Source organism: Rousettus aegyptiacus, unplaced genomic scaffold, assembly GCF_014176215.1.
Source record: "Rousettus aegyptiacus isolate mRouAeg1 unplaced genomic scaffold, mRouAeg1.p scaffold_m13_p_5, whole genome shotgun sequence".
NCBI classification, from domain to species: domain Eukaryota; kingdom Metazoa; phylum Chordata; class Mammalia; order Chiroptera; family Pteropodidae; genus Rousettus; species Rousettus aegyptiacus.
Window position 1 is genome coordinate 30872974 of NW_023416308.1, and position 20094 is coordinate 30893067.

General features: G+C 42.2%; 1 protein-coding gene across 2 annotated transcripts in view; it reads left to right on the top strand.

The window, feature by feature from the left end:
- Positions 1-404: 404 nt before the first annotated feature.
- Positions 405-20094, top strand: part of OPCML (opioid binding protein/cell adhesion molecule like) — a 1143910-nt gene continuing 1124220 nt past the window's right edge. For both annotated transcript variants that reach the window (XM_036221180.1, XM_036221179.1), the window contains exon 1: positions 405-1067. Coding sequence is in view for 1 of the 2 variants with exons in the window: in XM_036221179.1 (XP_036077072.1) it covers positions 1007-1067 (61 nt within the window). In the remaining variant the exon portion in view is untranslated. The remainder of the gene's footprint in view (positions 1068-20094) is intronic.

The window sequence follows — 20094 nt, forward strand, 5'->3', positions numbered from 1 at the left end:
TGCTCTTTCAGAGGAAGGGACAGACTGGACTGTGATGAGGTAAGGAAAAGCAGAAAGCAGAAAGTCCCAGGTAGATATCCTGCCATGGCCTTCTCATCTTGAAGATATCCAATGACTTCAGCAGTTTCCGCCTCCTTGAAATCTAATCTGAATATATCCCTCCCTATGCTGTAATCATAGCAATTGTTTGGGCTTCTATAGCATCTTGTCTTTGTAGAGTTTCAGGATACTGTAACTGTGGGGAGCTGGCCAATTCTCTTTGCACCCTTGGTAAAAAAAAAAAAAAAAAAAAATTCTAACATACCCATCTTCCCGCTGGGAAAACTGAATTGCCTCCGAGTGCTCTGAATGGCAGGCTGGAGGAGCAGGGAGTAGATTTAAATGTCAGAGTATCCCTGTGGATTATGCTCTTGCTGCCTCCCTTCTTCCCAGACCAGGAAGAAGGAACAATGATCAGGAATTTTCATGGACTTTGGTCACATTTGCTTTTTTGTTGTGCCCTGAGCCCTGCTTGGGTAAGATCTGTATAGTTCCAGCCCCCTCCTCACTGCCCAGCAAGGCACTTGTATGTGCTCACAAAAGCCACACACCAGCATAGGTACACAGGTACCAGTGCACACTGCTGTGCTCCTGCTGAGGGGTGAGGAAGGGACAAGCTTCAACTCCCTTCGGAGTCCAGCCTCCCAAATAGGAAAGTCTCAGGGTGACGCTCAGGAGAGTGGAACCAATGCGTGCCTCGGAAGAGGTCTGCTTTGAGCCCTGTGCAGATTGATGCTGATGATTCTTACCAGTTGTGTGTATGTGCAAGGAAAAAAAAAAATCAGAGACGCTGCCTGCCTGCTCCCATCTCTCGCGCGCTCTCTCTTGCTCCCTCTCTTTTGCTCTCTCCCCGCCTTTGCAAACATTGGATTTAAACCTGCTCAGAATTCAGCACAGAGGAAGGCAGCAGCCGTAGCAGCAGCAGAAGCAGTAGCAAGCCCAGCAGCTGAGACACCGCAGCCTCAAGATGTACCACCCTGCCTGCTGGATCATCTTCTCCGCGACAACCGCCCTGCTCTTCATCCCAGGTATGGGAGAAGGAGGTTCTCTTTTCCCGGGGCGATTTCGAGATGTTAGAGAAGAGGAATGGAAAGGAGAGCCCAGGGGGGAAGAGAGGGAATGTGAGCTACATGTGAGGGAAAGAGGTAGGCTTGCTGTGTGCACGCGCATACACATCCGCTCACTCACTCACACGCACGCAGATGCTTGCAGCATGGGATTTGCTCTCTGTTCCCGGCAATGCGATCTGGTGAGCTGGGTTCGAGATCTGCACCATGCCGTGAGGCACTGCTGTTGCTGTGAAAGGGGCCCACTGGCATTAACCAGTTGTGGTCCCAGGGGTAGGAGAAGAGGGATGTCAGCTCCCAGGCATAAATCCTTCTCGCTGCTTATGTTGGGACCCGCGGGATTGATGGGGGATCCTTATTTCTCCATCGTGATCTCTCTGTTCCAGTCTCCAGCTCTGTATCTCCCTGTATCTCTTCCTGTCTCTTTTCTGTCTCTTTTCTCCATCTCTTTCCTCTCCCTCTCCCCTTCTTCTCTTTTCCCTCTCTTCCTTCAGAACCCTCTGTCTCCCACTCTCTTTCACTTCAGCTCCTTCCTCTCCCCTTCCTTCTCCGTGGCTCCTGAATTTCTTGTTTTAACATAGTCCTTCTTCTATCTCATCCTTTCCTTATCCTTCCACCAAATGGGCAGATTATACCTTTGAAATTCAGAATCTTCTCAGTTTCTCCCTTCTCCTCACAAAAGAAATATGAATTTCCCTTGACAGGATTTGGAATGTTAGTCAGAAGGAAGGTTGGGAATCTGGATTTACCTGATTCTCCACAGTACCTTCCCTACCTTATCTAATGATTTAAATGTGATCTTACCTACCATAGCAGTTACTTGTTTGGGGGAAAACAAATCTGCAGTGACACAGGTAAGATGCTGCAATCCTACCAGAACAAGCTTAGTGGAAGTGTTGCAAAACCCAACACATTTTAATAGGTTTGATAATTGCATGCCTGTCCTTCTCAAGCAGACAACTGAATGCCTGCAGGCATCCTTCAAACAATGCTGAAGGGACTGAGTCAAGCTTGCCAAGGTTTTAGGCAGCATCAAAGGGTCTGTGGGGTTTCCATACTAAAGCCCAGCCCAGCAAGATTTTTCTTTTTTTCTTTTTTCCAAACCAAGATATGAATTTGGTTAAATATTAGCTTAAACCTAAATCCCATACATATATATGCAGACATAAATACTAAGATTCTTAAACCTTACCTATGCTGATCCAGGTAAAACACAGAATTTTACATTTTTATGTTCAAAATCATTTGGTTTTGTTTTTTAAGTACATAAAGCCCTAAGTATTTCTAAGCTACTAAAGTAAAATCAGACAAATGGAAGTTCATTGGGCTGAAAGAAGAAATCTTTTGTATAATGCTTTTTAAAAATTGTACTTTCTCTAGCAGAAATGGGCTCTGCATAACCATGTTCCTGGCTGTTTGTTTTAGGCTGAGAAGTTCAGAGTGGGGGTGCTGCAGTTGTTCTTCCTCCAAATTCAAGCCTAGGAGGGGGTTTCACCCTGACAGTGCTCAGTGGGGGAGGCAGGGCAGGCAGGGAGCACTCAGCACCTGCTCCAGCCTGTAGAGGGAGCCAAGTAGGCGCTTTGGGTCCACACTGGGAGAAGAGGAACTTTCCTGTGTGTGCAAGTCTCCAGCCTGGCCTCCTACCAATGTTCTGGGCACAGGTGAGCAGAAAGGCAGAGATCAGGACCCTCCCTTCCCCAGAGATGCTGCCTGTGTGTTTTCTCTCTGCAGAGCGGGAATCAGGAAATTACACTTCGAAAGGGGAGGGGAGTGAGCCCCAGGCAGCTGAAACTGCATTGCAGTGCGCCCTGAAGGAAATCAAGAATCAGGGTTCTTACTACCTTCCTCTAGAGTTCCCATGGCACCCGAAAACATAGCTTCACTTCATTTCTGTGGAACACTGACCTTGCTTGTGAGAGAAGCATGCACACCTAAAGCCAGCTGGGTCCCAGGGAATTAACCTCAGCCTCCCAGCCAGGCAGCCCTCACCAGATTAAAGCATTTCAGGTGAGGGAAGGAAGGTGGGGCACTGGTATAACCGAGTATTACTCTTGCTTTGAGGGCTGCTCTTCATGCTCATTGTGCCAGGAACTTGGCCTCGGGTCTGGAGCAGAGAGGAGGGAAAGTTGGCCTTGAGAGGTATACCTGGAGAGAAGGAAAACATCTCTTCATGAAGGGTTCCTGTGTGAAAGGGAACGTGGGCTGAAACCAAAAATTCTGACTAGCTGTGAGCGCTTATTTGTGACTTCTTCCTCACTTATTTTACTTCCTTTATTGTTTTTAGACTTTTTATTCCCTTTGTTTCAAATGATGCTTTTTCTCCCATCAGGTTCAATACCAGCTCGTTAGCCGTTTACTTTCCCTGTGTCTAAAGACAGAGGCTAATGTAATAATGAAACCCTGACCTGGTTAGGCCTCGATGTTATTTTGTTCTGCAGCTTTCTATGTCCTGATAAAACACGTTTTCATCCTAGAATAATTTTAAGGCTAATGTTGTTGTCTCCTGGTGCCTTCCAGGGGGAGACCGATGATCATAAATTGCTTTTCTAGTCAGAATCTCTGGAATGCGAAAGATAGTAGTAACAAGAGGAAACAGTAATAAGCCCACACCCAAGATGGGGAGAGGGCCTCGGCTGACAATTTTTCATGGCTTAAGATGCTTCTGAAACCCTGAGCACCAAGTGTGATGATGCTTTTGTTGTCCTTGGTGGGAGGACAGATGGGTCTATGCTAGGAGCCTTTTTGACCTTGAGTCAGGAACTTTGTGGGAAAATGAGTAGATGGTGAAACAAGCCTGGGGAAGCTGGAAGTAAGGGCTGCTGGACATTTGCATCAGAATCACCTCGAAAGGGGGAAAATTAAAATGCGGAATCTCTACCCCCATCATAGACAATACATTTTTATCAAGCATTCCTATGTTTCTGATACGCTCTAAGCCCACTTGGTCTGAACTTTAAAATCCTGTTTATGACCTACAGCATTCAAGTGAAAACCTATCTTCTGTCTTTTTTCATTTTACTCCGAGAAGTGGCAGGGCAGGGGCATAGGAGGGGTGTGAGACTGTGTTGTTATCCTTAGTTCCAGAAGCACAGCAGAACAGCCAGGGGGCCAGGTCACTGATGGGGGCACTGGATCTCTAACGTGGAGAGCTTCTTTTCTTTAGTTTAGATCATTACCCCCTTTCCTGAGCTCATCCTGCTGTGTTATGACTCAACCCAGGAAATTAGCTGTGAAGCATCTTTACCCGGACTGGACAAAGTTATGTCCCATGCACACACAGATCTGTAAGCCTACATTCACAGTTACAGCCATGTCTACCATTTCTTACTCGGTCTTTGCACTATTTTGGTTAAAAGCCCTGTACTTGGATAGACAGCTCTGCGACATGTAGGATTCGTTCTTCCCCAGTACACACCTGACTGCACCTTCCTCTAGGGAAGTGCTCTGGGCCATGGGCTCTTTGGACTAGATGCTTGGCTTTGGGGTGAGACCTGGGGGAGGACTCCACAGCCAAGTTTCTGTGAATTCCTTTCCCCACCTCTTCCCTATCACCAGTATGGTGTTGAAGAACCTGCTAAGATCACCTTGTTTACATGAGGGAACAAATAGGAGAATGATTTGCCATTGGGAAAATCTAGCCCTAGCCTAAACTCGCTATAAAAGAGATATGAACAAGGACTGAGAGTTCAGTTATGATCAAGACCTCATTATCCCTCTGTCAATTATAGACTCATATCCCTCCCCCCAACCCACACAAGCTATCCTGTGGCCTTCATCCCTCAAAAATGATAGACATGTTAATAAGGTCAGACTATTTCCTGTCAGCCCTCAGCATTGGCCCAGTGCAATAGCAGGCTCTGAGAAGGAGACAGGTGTTGGCTACCTCATAAAGATTACTTTTTTAGTAGCCTGGAGCTGGGCAGCATTGCTCAGCCTGAGATTAATCAGAGTTCCCGAGTGGTTTAAGATTCTCATGTATAGCTTCAGTTCTATGTGCCTCTGTGCTTTCTCTCATTCTTAGCACTCTCTGCCATGTCCTGTAGCCTAGGAAGTTACAGGAGACTCCTTAAACAGCTGGTACTTGCCTGTGTTTGTTATTTAGCAGCTCTGAGCCTGGGCCTGTCACATCAACACTAGGAGCTACACCTCAAACCTGTGTCAGAGCTTCAAGGGCAAAGTGCATTTATCAATTGGTGGGACTACACCCAAACCTCTGAGAGTTCTGACAACAGAAAACAGACTCAGCATAAGAGATCTTTCAAGTTCATTTGGTTGGCTCAAGGAATTCTCTGGATCTCAGTCTACCACTCTGTAGTATAGGTTCCAGTGATGTATACTTCTTGTTTCCAAATGGACAGATTAACCACAAGAGGAACATAGCTCTGAATTTTTAACATAAAAAAAAAAAATCATCCTGGTCTTCTAGTAATAGGGCAAAAAAAAGGAAGCTTTCACACATAGGAGTTGGGAGCTCATTCCTTATTGTTAAAGGAGGAAGAAGACAAGACTGGATCATCCCAACTCATATATCTTTGTCACAGTGCTGAAAACTAGCTGAATACAGTCCACCCATTCAGTTACTCAATGAGACTTTATATAGGTTCTGATTAAACAAAAATACATTAAGTACGATACTCTCCTGCTTTGACAAACATAGATCCAGTAAAATAGAAAATTATTCAGTGTTTTCCTTTTTTTGGACTCCCAATAAGATGTGCATGCTGACTTTGGAGCTTCCTCGGCCTTGATTTCCCTACATGGAAAACAAGCGTCGCAGACATGACCCCTTTGGTCTTCTAAACATTACTTTGCAAATTTTTTTGGTGGGATGCTATGTATATGGACTTGTGTATCAGATTTGGACAGTTGGTGCTCTAGGAGACCCATCACCTTCAGCCTCTAGGCTATGGATTTCCTGTCCCTGGCTCAATGGACAGGAGCCCATGGACTGCTGCCATCACCTGCAGCTGTCGAGCCTGGGGAGAAAAGAGAGATGGAAAGCAAAGCCTAGCTATTCCTGTCAGTGAACTCAAGTGTCAGCCCACAGATGGCCCGTGGCTGCTGACAAGCCAGGCTGTCAGCAGCGGTGGATATTAGCACCTCTGGATGCTGTGTGGCACCTTCCAGACATGAAGGACCAGGCAGGCACTCTGAGAAAGGATACAGGCTGGCATCACCTTGGCGCAGCTCTGCTCTACTCTCCAGTCCTTCTGACCCCGATAAAGACACCGAGCTCCAGGCCCTGCAGACAGTTGTTCCTGTAGGCTTTTTATGCTATTGGTAGGAGACTAAGACCTAGACTCGGCTTAATCTGTGAGGTCTTAGTTGTCTCTGCCTTTCCCTGAGGAGCAAGAAGTGGTAACTCAGTGGGGCATGATATAATTCCGCTTGTTAGATTTTCACACCATTTAACTCTATGCCTTGATAAAATGATATTTGTAGGGCTGGGGACAGAATTGAAGGTAACTCTGAGACACACCTGCTGACAAATGTGTTTACTATTACCTTCCTGGAGGTGTACATATATACATTCCCTCCTCTTTTTACCCTCCTCCACTCATATCAATAGTCACACACTCACGCTTCCAAGTCAGAGTTTAGTTACCTTCAAAATCATAGCCACTTCTTTCTGACTTCTATCTCTGCCCTTCCAGAACTCCCTGCTGTAGCCTCCAAGCCTTGGTGCTCTCCCCAGGCACCTATGGCAGCAGGTCTTCACTCCATGTACCACACACAGCCATGACCATGCATGTGTGAATGCTTCTCCCTAGTGACACGGAGGCTTACACCCCTGCACATCCTTTCACTGGCCCCTGTGACCTAGAGCTGGGGCTGGAGGTAGGCTTTGCCCTTGATTCCCATCATTCCTTCCTACCCAGACCGCTTGGTGCTGAAAGCCTAAGGACTCCCCTGCAGTCACTAGACTAACTTAATTAAGTATTTTCAAAATGCTTTGAGACACCCTAGGCAATGTGCTGGGTAAGTGCAAAGCGTTATCATTATGATGCAGGCACATTACCTTTAATGAGTAGAGACACTGTGCTGAGAGACCCCTGGAAAGGCCAAGACGAATCAGTGCAGGCCATTGATTAGAATGCTGCTTGCATGTTTGCAGGGAAAGTGATAAGTAAATCAGATGGCACATCCAAATCTAACATGGAGAAATATAGCATATCTGGAATATCAAGGGACAGAGTCTCTGAAATGGTCTGAATGGACATTCTTGAATCTTATTTCCTAGAAATAGAGAATTTACAAATGCTGTTTCATGATTCTTGGGAGTTTACTTAGTGGTTATACTAAAAGCACTGATGGTTTCTTGCCTTACAGTTTACCTGCAGGATTATCTTTGATCTCATTTGTTCCTCGTCAAGGAACTGTGAGATAGGCAGGGTACATGTTGCCCAATTCTGATCTTATCTGATCTAATCTGATTTTTTTCTTTGTTTAAAACCTTATGCAGACTTCTGATTACCTTTAGAATAGTGTTTAAAGTACTCAACATGGTCCACATTTAACCTAATTTCTTACCTCTCTCCCTACCCAGCTCTTGGCTCTAGTTTCTCTGGACTCTTTCAATTCCTCAAAGACTTTACCTGTAAGGCTCCCCAAGCTAGGAAAGTTCTGATTCTTTTATCATGTTTCTGACTAAACATCTTTTTTATCCTTTGGGGCTCAGCTTAAATTTTGCTTTTTTCAGGAGAGCATTCTCGATGTTCTAAAGTAGGTTAGGTCTCCTTTATTGCACAAGTCCATGATACCAGGTTTCTCCTTTCTAACACTATGAGTCTATATATTTTAAAGTAATACTTTATGTCTCTCTTTCTTCCTTACACCATGGTCTATAAAGGTAGGGAAAACACGTGTTTTGTTTTCCAGCAAATTCTCAGGGCCTAATACAGTGACAGATCTAAAACGAGTACTTGAAATGTATTTGTTGAATGAATGAGTTAGTGAGTTAGTGGATGAATGAATGGACAAATGAAAATGAATGAATAACTATTACGATCGCACAAATCCTAAGTATGAGCTTATTGATTCTATCATTCTGTTTCATTCCACTGGATCCTCAGAAGCATCTGAGATCCTAGGTTCAGCCTGCCCAACAGTTTACCCATCTGCAAAGTGAGAACAGAGAGGCTTGGGGATGTTTGCTAACAGGAGATGGAAATATGCAAAGAATGCTTTTAATGATTACTCATTCCAGTGTTCATGCTTGTCAATAAACAGCAGTTTTAAGCTACCAACCAAACACACATGCAGCAGCTTAGAGCTGAAGCTGCATGCTTTCAGATTTCACATCACATGTGGCGACAGACACGCCTGAGAGTGAGAGTCATTTCGTAAACACAGATGTGGTCCCTGATGTGGGCTATTGGCTTAATACAAGCAAAAATTATCCAGCAGATTCAATCAGGGTGTCTGTTGAAGTGGTCCTAGTTATTTGAAATTTAGAGTAAGGCCCATGGTGCCAACAGTACACATTGTACCAATACAAGGAGGAATTGTGTTGTTCACAAGAAGTAAAATGTTGGATTAGGGATAGGAGTGAATCATACTTGAGAATCTGATACTTAAATGGAATGATATTCATATTTAAAATGTAAAAAGGGGCTCAGCAAATCAGAAGAAATAGGAAAAGGGCTTTCTTATTTCTTGTACCTAGTTTCTCTTCATAGACTAGCCTTTTTCAGCATTGCCATTTCATTCATGCCTGTGGGTTTCTGAAAAGCAGGGATCTTGCCTTATTCATCTCTGAGTACTTAAAGTACCAAGCACATTTACTTATTTGACTTGTTATTTATCGAGTGATTACAATGTGACAAGCAGTATGCTAGGCACTATGAATGCAATGACTGAACAAAAATATTTATGGTCCCAGCTTTCATGAAGTTTAAAGTCTAGTGGGAGAGACAGACATGCCTCAAATAAATACTGATATAGTTGTAAAATCACAACTGAGACAACACTATGGAAGGGGAAATGTGCTGCTATGATTACCTGTAAGGAGGGCTTGATGTTGTCAGGGAGGCTAACATAGCCTTTTCTGTGAAAGTGAAAACTGAGCTGAGATCTGAGGGATGAGAATGGAAATTATCCCAACCCAAGGGGGAAGACAAGGGGAAAGCAGAGTGAATAGGACATGCAGAGGCGATATAGCAAAAACAATCAGAGAATATTCTCCTATTTGGGTGGATGTAGGGGAAGGGAATGTGAGACAAAATAAAGCTGGAGGGCTCAGAAGGGGTCAGAAGATGCAAACAGCCCTTGAAGCTCATGTTATAATTTTGATCTTTATCCTAGAAGTGATGGAACACCATTGATGTGATTCATATTGTAGGGCACAGATCATGAGTTCAATTTTTAAATCTTGCTCTTGTTGAAATTTTGTAGAACAGATTAAAGGTGAGAAAACCTGGAAGGGATGGGAAAGTTGGGAGGCCACGGCAGAAGTTGGATGAGAAATGACCAGTGGTGCTTGAAACAGAGACATGGATGACTTGAGAGCCTTTATAAGAATGTCATATGTCTGCCACACATGTCTGAAAAATCTAACTCTAAAAGTAAACCCACAATTAGTGCCGACAGCCATTTGGGGAGCATTAAGAAGAATATCTGCCCTCAAATTCCTGTTTGCGAGCTATCTTGTTCAGTTTAGATATAATCCTTTCCTGAAACAAGAAATAGTTTGTTTTTGGATTTTCCAGCATTTCCAGAAATCTAATAATCTCATCTCCTTAACTGATAGCCTCTCAGGGTCTAATATAGGAACTTAAAACTGCATCAAAATTGCACTGAAAAGATCGCAAAGAGCTCTAGTTTTGTTATCTGCTGGATCCTGTTTCTACCTGGAAGAAAACAGGCAGTTTTTGTGATTTGTAAACATCAAGATGTAACCAATATTGTCATGATTATATAAAATTATGCATGACCTTCCTCCAAGGTCCACTGCCTGGATAAATTACATTAATTTATTTAGAAAAGTCGAGGTCCCTGGAGCTGGAAATGACTGTGGAGATTGTCTAAGTCATTCTTTTCATTGTATAGATGAGGACATTGAGGCAAGGGAAGTCCAAGAATCTTATCCAAGGTCACACTGAGAGTGACCTAAGTGACTTTTAAAGAGTTTCAGTAACCTGTGTTCCTAGCCTAATTTCAGCATGATAGTGAAGGGCAGAGCTGAAAGTTGGCCTCCAGCCTGGTACCCTATTGGAAAATAGATTTGTAACCTTGACCACCATTCTGTTTCCCTGAAGCTCTCTTATCTTAGTAGACAGAGAGTATCATGGAACAGGGTAACACCAATCTTTTACCCAAGAATTATGATGATGGGTCAAGAAATGAAAGAGAAGCCTGTCTTTTTCAGAGGCATTCTCATACTTAGAAAGACCTTTGTACCTGAACTGGGAGACTTCTATAAATAAATTGTTTCTTGATATGTGGAAGGATATGCTCAGGATAGTACAATATCAAATTCCAGATGTGTACTGACTTGGCTTGTTTCGTCTATACACTCTGAAAGGGATCTGCCCTTACTATCACTATACCATCAAAACATCTATTTTAATCTTATCTCTTTGGGCTTGGCTGTACTAAGCCAAGAGAAAATCCACATTGAGAATGCCCTAGTCTCCAAAGTAATGATTCATGGTTAAATGGTGACTTACAGTATGCAGAGCACATCCATGTACTTTATAACTATCCTGTATATTAGTGAGCAAAAGAGTCAAAAGAGATATTCTTACTTCCCTAATGCTACTACCACCACACTGCCTTCACAATTGACAACATTTACATGGGCACAGTGCAAACCAAACCAGCTATAGACAAATGCAGAATGGAAAGCAAGAGTTCAGATTTAGACCTGCCAGATATGATCAAGGGCGAATGCAATGATAGATATATAAGATAGTAGGATTGTTCAAACATGCTAGTGGTGGGGCCAAATACCTATGGTCATTTCTATTCCTAAAAAGACAGATCTAAAGAAGCCCTTGGCTTCTCTGAATAAACCAACCTGGTTCTTCTAAACGCTCAGTGCCAAGGGATTTCCCACATTCCTCAAGGAAAGGAGAATGTTGGAAGAGAGCATGTGGCAGATGGAAATAGCCCATCAGCCTACAGGCTCCAAGAGAAGCTGGAATTTCCTTGGGAATCCCCTGGCTGTATCCCATGGAGAAGAGAGTGCCCAGTCTTGCTTGGCACTAAGGTGGATGCCTCTTTGGGTGAGGCCCAAATGGGAAGGATGATGAAACTACTATTAAGAGTCTGCATCTTTTCCTGATGGGCCCTACACTCTTTTTTAGGGGGCAAAATCTTGGAAGTAAAAGGGCCCTGCCTTACAATGGTCCCATTTAGCCCTCACAATGTTCATGAAGATCATACTACTTTTTTATTATGACCAAGATAACTGTTTCTTTTCCTCTTTTGTGTTAATTACTTATTTTTAAAATAGATAATGTGCTCTTTCTGCTGTCACTATGGGAGAGCAGAGAAGCACTAACCAGTAAACCAAAGACATGGCCTCTGGTTTTGTCTCTGCGCTTCGGAACTGGATGGCATTGGGCAAGCAGTCTAACCTCTCCAGTACACTTAATCCTCTGTAAAAATAGGAAAAAAATAACTGTTTACCTGCTTCCCAGGGCAGCCATAAAGGTAGTAAGAGATTCACAATAGATATGCCCTCTCTGAAGTGCCTACAGTTTTAGATTGCCAGGTCTTAATGTATCACTTAGGTTGGCTACTTCTGTCTGGGCATTTCTCTCTTCTTTTTCTGTGTCAATCACCTTACTCTTTATTTTCTCTCTTGCTCTGACTATCATGGGTTATGGTTCTATTTTGCAGTGGAACATATAACGAAGTGCTTGTGACATTTGTTTTAGAGTAGAAGGCCTATTTCAGGGAACTCCTGCTTTTATTTCCCTAGGCTTGAGCAATGTTTGGTTGGCTTTTCTACATTCTATGGAGAGTATTGATAAGTGGTTCATGTTTCCCCAGCTGAGCTACTCTGGCCCAGACAAGAAAGTGTACTCTGCTTTTGGTGCTGGGATAAAAGAGACCCCGATAGGGTTTAGAAGAGCTCCTGTATGGAACCTAAAGTCAGGTGAAAAGTGCTTTTCATCTCTATAAGTGCCAGGCCTGGACTGACGTTGCCTGCCTCTTAAGCTTGCTGTCACCACTAAAGGTAGAATTTTAGGAAGCAGTACATAGTGGAAAAAAGGATCCTCTTTGGCTCTCTTGAACACATACTGAATTGGGGATCAACTAATTCCTCTCCACATGGGCTGATTACTGAGTCTCTAAAGATTATATTTCTCTTTGCCCAGGCCCAAGGGGAAACCATACAGCACCTGAGGCCCCTACAAACTTATGCAACTTATGATGGGCTGTATCCAGAATGATATCCATTGATTCAAGGGTGTGCTTAGGTGGTAGAATGTGGGTAATTTTCAGAGTCCCACACCTATCTTGTACTCTGCCTTAATCCATATGCTCAGCCTTTTAGTGGCCTCAGAACAAGACCCTTCCTTAGATGGTCAGCTGGAAAAGGGTCTCTGGAGACCAAGATCTCCCAAGCACTTTACACTTGGTAAGAATCTGTGTGTGTCACTGGGCTGTCTTCCAAGTAGCTAAAGCCTATGGACTTTGACTGTAAGCTCTGGAGTGGAGTAAAGCTTTCTTGTGCTTTAACCACAGACTGAGTTGTTTGTCTCATCTGGAGTGGGGTGGGGCACTTCTGTAGTTCCCCTTTTTATCAATTTTTAATATCCATAAAGGTCTCTCTGGGACTAGCTGTAGATGGGAAGACTCTCAGGGATGTAGGGCTGTACCATCTAGCTTTGGTTTTGAACTGCTCAGCTCCCAACTACCAGCCTCAGGTCTCATTCATATGCATCAGAAGTCGTGTTGATGTGGTCAAGTTCCATAGAAACAGTGGATGCTTCTTTGGAAGCCAGTCAGCCAGGGCAGAGCTTGAAAGTCAGGTTTGCCTGGCAGGCACATCTGCTTGTAGATGAGAAGTGCAGAGAAACCGTTGACATTTCCACCAGGTTAATCTTCCAAAAGCAGCATTGAAATCTATGTGTCTGGGAGCCCACATAGAAGGTTTATTTGTTTGTTTGTCTTTTGTTTTTTATAGCAATAACAAATTTTATGCTGCGGTTGAAGAGCAGAAGTAACGGAAGAGAGTTCAGGAGGATAGGGGAAAAATCAAAGATACATTATAACTCCCCCATCCCCTGTCTGTAAATGCATCCTACATTCTCTGTTCTTTTTTATTTTTAATTCTTAATGACCACATTTTTTTCTGCTGCTTTTTGATATTGCCATCTGGGAAGAGTGATTGTAATAGATTTTTCAGTGAATACAAAGCCCTTCCGTATATCTTGTCCTTCCGTTATGGCTCTCAGATGTTGGCTGTAGGTCTTGGTTGGCTATCAGCAAACGTCTCACTTAGGCCTGTGATTGGACTTTATTTTGCTCAAAGAAATGGATATATCAGAAATATCTTAAGTATTCCCTCAAAATTCCTGAGATTTCTTCCTTTGTCTTGCAGTGAACATTTGGTGGTGGATAGCAGAGTCAGTGTGAAGCCAGAGAGCAAAAATTAAAGTTGGGAGGAAAGTTAAGAAGAGTGTAGCACAAGGAATGGCTGAAAGCTAAAGATAAGGAAACATAAAAGCAAACTACCAGGCCACCAAGCAAGAGGGTACAGGAACAGAGACAGGCAGAGGATGAAGCAACCATCCAATGAGTGGAGCTGACAATATACCAGGGAGAAGGAAGTCTGAGCCCTGGAGATAGTCCTGCCTCAGAGAAGATTACCTCTCTAGTGCTGAGGTGGTGTATAGAGGCTTACAATGATTGTTACCCACTGGGGCAAAAACCTCTGTGGGCAGGCCCCTGCCCAAGGCACCAGAGGGCAAGCCGTGCAACCCAGAAACACCAGTAATGTTAAGAAGCAAGCACAGGACATCTTGACATGTATAACAACTGCCTGCTTTCCAACCTGCCACTGTTTACCACCCACCCATAATCACATGTCACTCCCTGGTAAGTTAACCACCCCTCCTCCTGATTAACTATTTTTGTATTTGAGCAGAACCCTGAAGGTTTATTTGTAGTTAGGTGGGTGGGAGTCTATCACTCACTCCCCAAAGAAAGTAATCTTTTTTGCTTTCGAAGTTTGTCTTTCTGAAGCAGAAATGTCATAGGAGTCCCCTTTGGAGTGCTAAAGTATTGCTTCGTGGATGCTACAGTCTTCCAATCATAGGATTTGAGGCATGAGAGGGAATTTGAGAATTCTTTAGTCCTCCTTGCCAGTTTGGTAGATGGTGCTCAGCCAGGAAGACATTCTTCATTGTTCCCTCACTGCATACACTCATGGCAAATGTGCCCCTTTAAAAAGCTACTGTACTTGTTCATTTACTCAGTTTGGTTGGGAAAATCCTTATGTCCCCAACCGCTCCTCTTCAGAAATACTTTATTCTTTCATGGGATACTCCCCCTGTTCAGTTTTATCTCTGGCTGTTCCATTGCTGTTTGGACCCTTACATTTACAGCTTTGCTCAGGAGTTTGCCCAGCTCTAATTTGTTTTCTTCCCCCAAGCAATGATGCCTCTCAGATCACTTCCTGCATCTCTGTATCCAGCTGCCTATAGTTTTCCATTTGTGTTGTCCAGATTCCCACAGGTTAAGTAGGTAGGAGCCTATTCCCCACTCCCTGACCACAACTGCCATTTATCAACCAGAGTAGTTCCATCTTCACTTGTGTTATGCCATCATTTTCACTATTAAAAAGAAGTAAGACCCATTGCACTACCCGTAGTCTCTAATCTTTTTTGTTTTAAAGCATGTACACACGATGTATTTCTTTATGTAGAAATGATATGTCACTACACATATATGATGATAAAAAAGATAAAATATAAATAAATAAAAATGAGAATTCTAATATATCTTTTATTCATACCATTACACTCAATGTAGCCCTGGGGACAAGCACCACTTTGGAGATTAATGCACTAAGTCATGTCATGTCCTTGGAACTAGAGTCAAGACAGAAAAGTCGAATCATCCTTGGCAAAATGCTTCTAATGGCTCAGCTCTGGCTCCTGCTCTCTGGGAATTAGCATGGGGATGTGTCCTTAGGCACAAATCACTCTGGATATTGGTACAATATAGTTACTTTGGTAGAACCTATCTTGGAGCAGCTGTAATGTCCTTCAACAATATTATCTTTGTGGCAAAACTGAGTAACAGGCCAATGGATACAGACCAGCATCAAGAATATTCTCTTGCTTATTAAAAAAAAATTAAAAGGAAATAAATGAAAAATAGCTTTTTGGGAAGAAAAAACTAAGGGCAGGGACCATTTATTCCAACTACTCCTGATTCTTCATCCCCTGAGTTCTTACCCTCTGTTGTAGTTCTTCTCCAGAGAACACCTCTTACCTTAGAGACACTGAGGTCCAAGATTTCATGATTTTGCTTGGGAAGCAACCTTTTCCCTGAGTAATAATCCAGGTGAGGTAAGGCTCAGATTTTTTTAATAAGAAATATTATTAGACCATATCAATGGAAATAAATAGCAAAGAATAAATATAGGAAAAATTGGAAATGAATACATTTTCCTGAGTATAGTTTTTATTCCTAAGTAACTAAAGTCTTGTCTCAGCATTGGTGGCAACCATGAGAATGTGTATCTCAGATCTTTGGCTACAAGAAATGCAATTTACCAAAAGCCTTAGCCTCTGCTTTCTGAAGTCCATTGCTGAATTGACTTTGAGGGCTGCTCTTATCTGGTGACTGAGTGGGGCAGAGGTAGAGGTACTAGGTCAGGTCCAATCTTTGGAGACATGGTCTCTTCTGAAGGACAACTTTGACTTGAGGTTCCCCAAGGATGTTGCCAAGCCTTCCATAGAACAATGCTGCATTTCCGGTCTCCAGCCAACCTTCCTGCCTGCTTCCCTCTCACTCTCACTAGGGATCATAGTGGCACTGTAGTTTTCTGGGCTTCCCAGACTTTTCCAGTTCCTTCTCTGTTTTCTCTCACAAATATTTCCTCTAATAAATGTCTTGCATACTTAGTCCTGCATGGATATCTGGTTCTTCGAGGACCCAGGATAACCCAGAGTTGCTGGGCTGACAGTAGGCATGGAAGGCAATGTTTTACTGAACATTTAAACCCTTTCTAGTTCGATTATACTACCCACTCTGCAAAGTTGGGCTAGGACTTTGAGATCGGTGCCGTTTTTAAACTCTCTTAGGCAGAATCCAGGAGCTTTGGCTCTTGATGCTTCTATTTTGACAGTTGAATAAATGAGTCATTTTTAAAACATGTCTTTCACAATCTCTCTCTTGGGCTTCTGGCTTTTTTGGACTGATCATTAAGGTCTTTCTTTTCTTCCTCGATATAACCTAAGTCCATTTAGAGATCTTACCCACACCTTACATTTATTTCTCACTTTTCTGGTTTGTCATCTGGAACATATTTACTACGTAGCTCATAAAGTTGGTTCTAGCCTTTAGTGATGCTTCAGTTTTTAATTGTTATGGTTTTGTACTATCTTCTCCAACTTGATTTTCCTAATGTCTTATGGCTGGGTTTCCTTAATGTCAATACTATTGACAATTTAGGCAAGTTATTTCTTTGTAGTGGGGCTGTCCAGTACATATTTGGCAGCATCCCTGGCCTCTACCTATCAGATGCCTTGAGCTGTGACAACCAAAAATGACTCTGGACATAGACAAATGTTCTCTGGGGAAACAAAATTGTTCTGGGTTGCAAATCACTGTTCTATGATTTTAAATGGTCAGTATGGTATCCTAGCAACACCTCCAACTTGTGTCAATTGTCTTTCTCCCAGCTAATGAAAGATGGCTTCTTCATATTTCATAGGCCTGTACTTCTGATCTGTCTGGTTTCAAATCAGAGAAGTTTCAAGTTCTAAGTTTATTTGTTTCACTGAAAATTTGGTTTATCCAGAACTTGTAAATCAGCTCATCATCTTCATCTTTGCCAGTGCTCTCTGATGAATACTTCATAGGAATGGCTAACGAGAGGAACATATTTGATAATAATAGTGTTAGCAATAATAGTAGGGTTGTTTCCTAGAATGGTATGTCTGAAATAAAACAGATATAAAAAGTCTTAAGCCATATCTACATTATTTATTTAGCTGGACTGACTCTTTTATTGAGCATGTAATTGTTATTAACCAAACTGTTCTAGCAACTTTTCTTTACGGAAGACCTGGCTTTTAGTCTAATTAGCTTGTGGGTAGTCAGGAGTGAGCATGACAGCCCAGAGCATATTCATATAGACAAATACCTAACACTAAACTAAAATGCAATCTCTAAAAATTAATGAATTGTAAATAATAGTTTAGATCTAGCTACAATTATGGCAGCGAAGTGTTAAAACAATGAAAATACTCAACCAATTTGAAAAGAACAGTCTCCTGCAATTAGGAAGTGACAATGGTCCTAAATATTAGAAAAGACTCTCAACTATGGTTTTTGGTTCCCTCAATAGAAGGAGGGATCTTTGCAGGACATTTAGAGTATCCTGTATATACCCACAGGCAATGCCAAGTGCTCAAAGTGAGGAGGAAGGAAGCAGACACAAGTAAGGTGGAGTGGAGTTGGCAAAAATAACATAGAAATATTAAATTGATCGCCTCTCTTCAGCTCTGTTTGGGAATGACATGCAGGCCAAAACATCAAGCTCATACTCAAGAGGCCAATGTTACAGAGCCCCAAACCTAGGGAAAAACAGAAAAGCCTCCCTTATAAATAACTATTGCAGAGGCCTGCATATGTGACAATTATTTGACCTCCCCTGAATCAGCTTCTCATTTGCATGCAAGCCTCTAGGACTCCTATTACAAACTTTTAGAATGCTGGAGCCTTAAGGCCTTGCAGATGCCAGAAGGTGTGATCTATTACCTCTTATGGTCTTGACCAGTCCTGAGGCATCTTTTCACTTTGCAGAATGTGTTCTCCAATTCCCTGATTACTTCAGAATCCTTCACAGCCCTAACAGGGCTTGGTGTGTAAGGACTGACCCTTTGGGTTTCTGAATTATATTTTTTCTATTCGCCTGTTGGTCTAATTTCTGTACTGCTGTGTTGTTAACACTAATTTTAGAAGCTAAACTGTTAATTTCTGTGATCTAGTTCACTGATTAGGATCTTATCATAAACCATTAAAATTGCCAAATTCAGTTTAGATAAACACTACTTCATTGTGAAACTCCACATACAATGACTAATTCTAAAGGTCATCTGTGCAAGAAGCATCAGTTGAGAACTTTCTCTCTGCCAGGCACTAGTGGCACAGGATAACAAGATGACTAAGCCAAAGTAGCTGTCCTTGTGTGCTTCACTCAGGCAGGAGTTGGTTCTGTAAACACACAAACACCTCACAACGTGATATCTCTGCAAGATTTTGCATAGTGTGCTGAAAGCAAAAGGAAGGAAGAAACCAGCTCTCTGGGTTTCATCAGGGAGACTTCTCAGACGAGAGAACATTCGAGCTGGGTTTTTTGAGGAGTAGAAAATCACTTCATGGAGAAACTGACCAAGAATTGCATTACCCATGTACATTCATGACTAGAGATTGACTGGAGAATAGAGATGGGGGTAAAGTGGTGAGAGAGAGATTAGGAAACAATCTAAGACAGCGGTCCTGAACCTTTTTGGCACTTCGGACCAATTTCGTGGAAGATAATTTTTCCATGGACTGGGGTTGGGGTGGGGATGTTTCTGGGATGATTCAAGTATATTACATTTATTGTGCACTTTATTTCTACTGTTATTATATTGTAATATATAATGAATAATTATACAACTCATCCCAAGTTGTGTAGCCTGGTTCCTAACAGGCCGTGGGGCTGTTACTGGTCTGTGGCCTGGGGACTGGGGACCCCTGATCTAAGACATGCTCCAAATTGGAGTATTGAGAAAACAATAGGGCTTTGTAATCCAAGTAGCAATGCCCTTACCATGTCGTAAATTTGTTTTGTTTAATTTAAATGTCAGAATAATGACTGATGGTGATGGTGAAACCTGAACTTTTAATAACCTCACACGTTTCTAAAAGTCCATGTCATCAATGAAGTCAAAGGTATGAGAAACTCATTTTTGTGTGTGTGTTTTTGTTTCTTTAAAAAAAAAATTTTATTTGGGAGTGTCATACATTATCAGAAAAGTATGGTGTATTTCTTTTCAGATTTTTCCATTTTTTTTTCCCATTCAAGATAGAATTGTAACCTCTAGGACTGTAAATTCTAGAAAGCAGGACGAATAATATTAAAGTCTTCTTTATTCTTTGAAGGGTTTGTTTTAATTGTAGAGTATGCTCAAACTTCAGGATAAAGGTGCATTTAATTGCTCACTGAGTTCTTGAAAATGAGTTGTCATGGCCCTCCCTCTTTAACTTTATTAATTCCACAAATATGTACTAAAGATCTAGAAGGGATCAAGCACTATTCTAGGACTTTAGGACTCTAGGATTCATCATCAAATAAAATAAAACAAACTAAAATTCTTGTCCTTAGGATGCTTGTTTACTAGTGGGGGAAATCAGATACTGAAAAATTGAAATTGTTAGCTGGCAGAGGATATTTAAATCCACATGGCTGAATGAGATTATAAGAAGAGGAAATACAGAAAAAAAAAGAGAAGAGGTCTAAATATTAAGCTCTGAGAAACTTCAACTTTAAAAGAGATCAAGGACATGTTTATGTAGAAGCATAAAGAGTTTCTCTATGGTAACATGTGAGTAGGCTAGCCATGGATCAAGGCAACAACCAATAGATAAGTGACATGTAGGCCTTGTTAGACACGAAGTTCCTGATCACATGTCATCTCAAATCACTGTAGTATACAACTAAGGAAACCCAAATGATGTTCTTCAAGTACAGGTCCCTTTCATCATGCTCTCTTAAGTGTTCAATTGCTAAGGCATAGATTGAGGGAGGCTA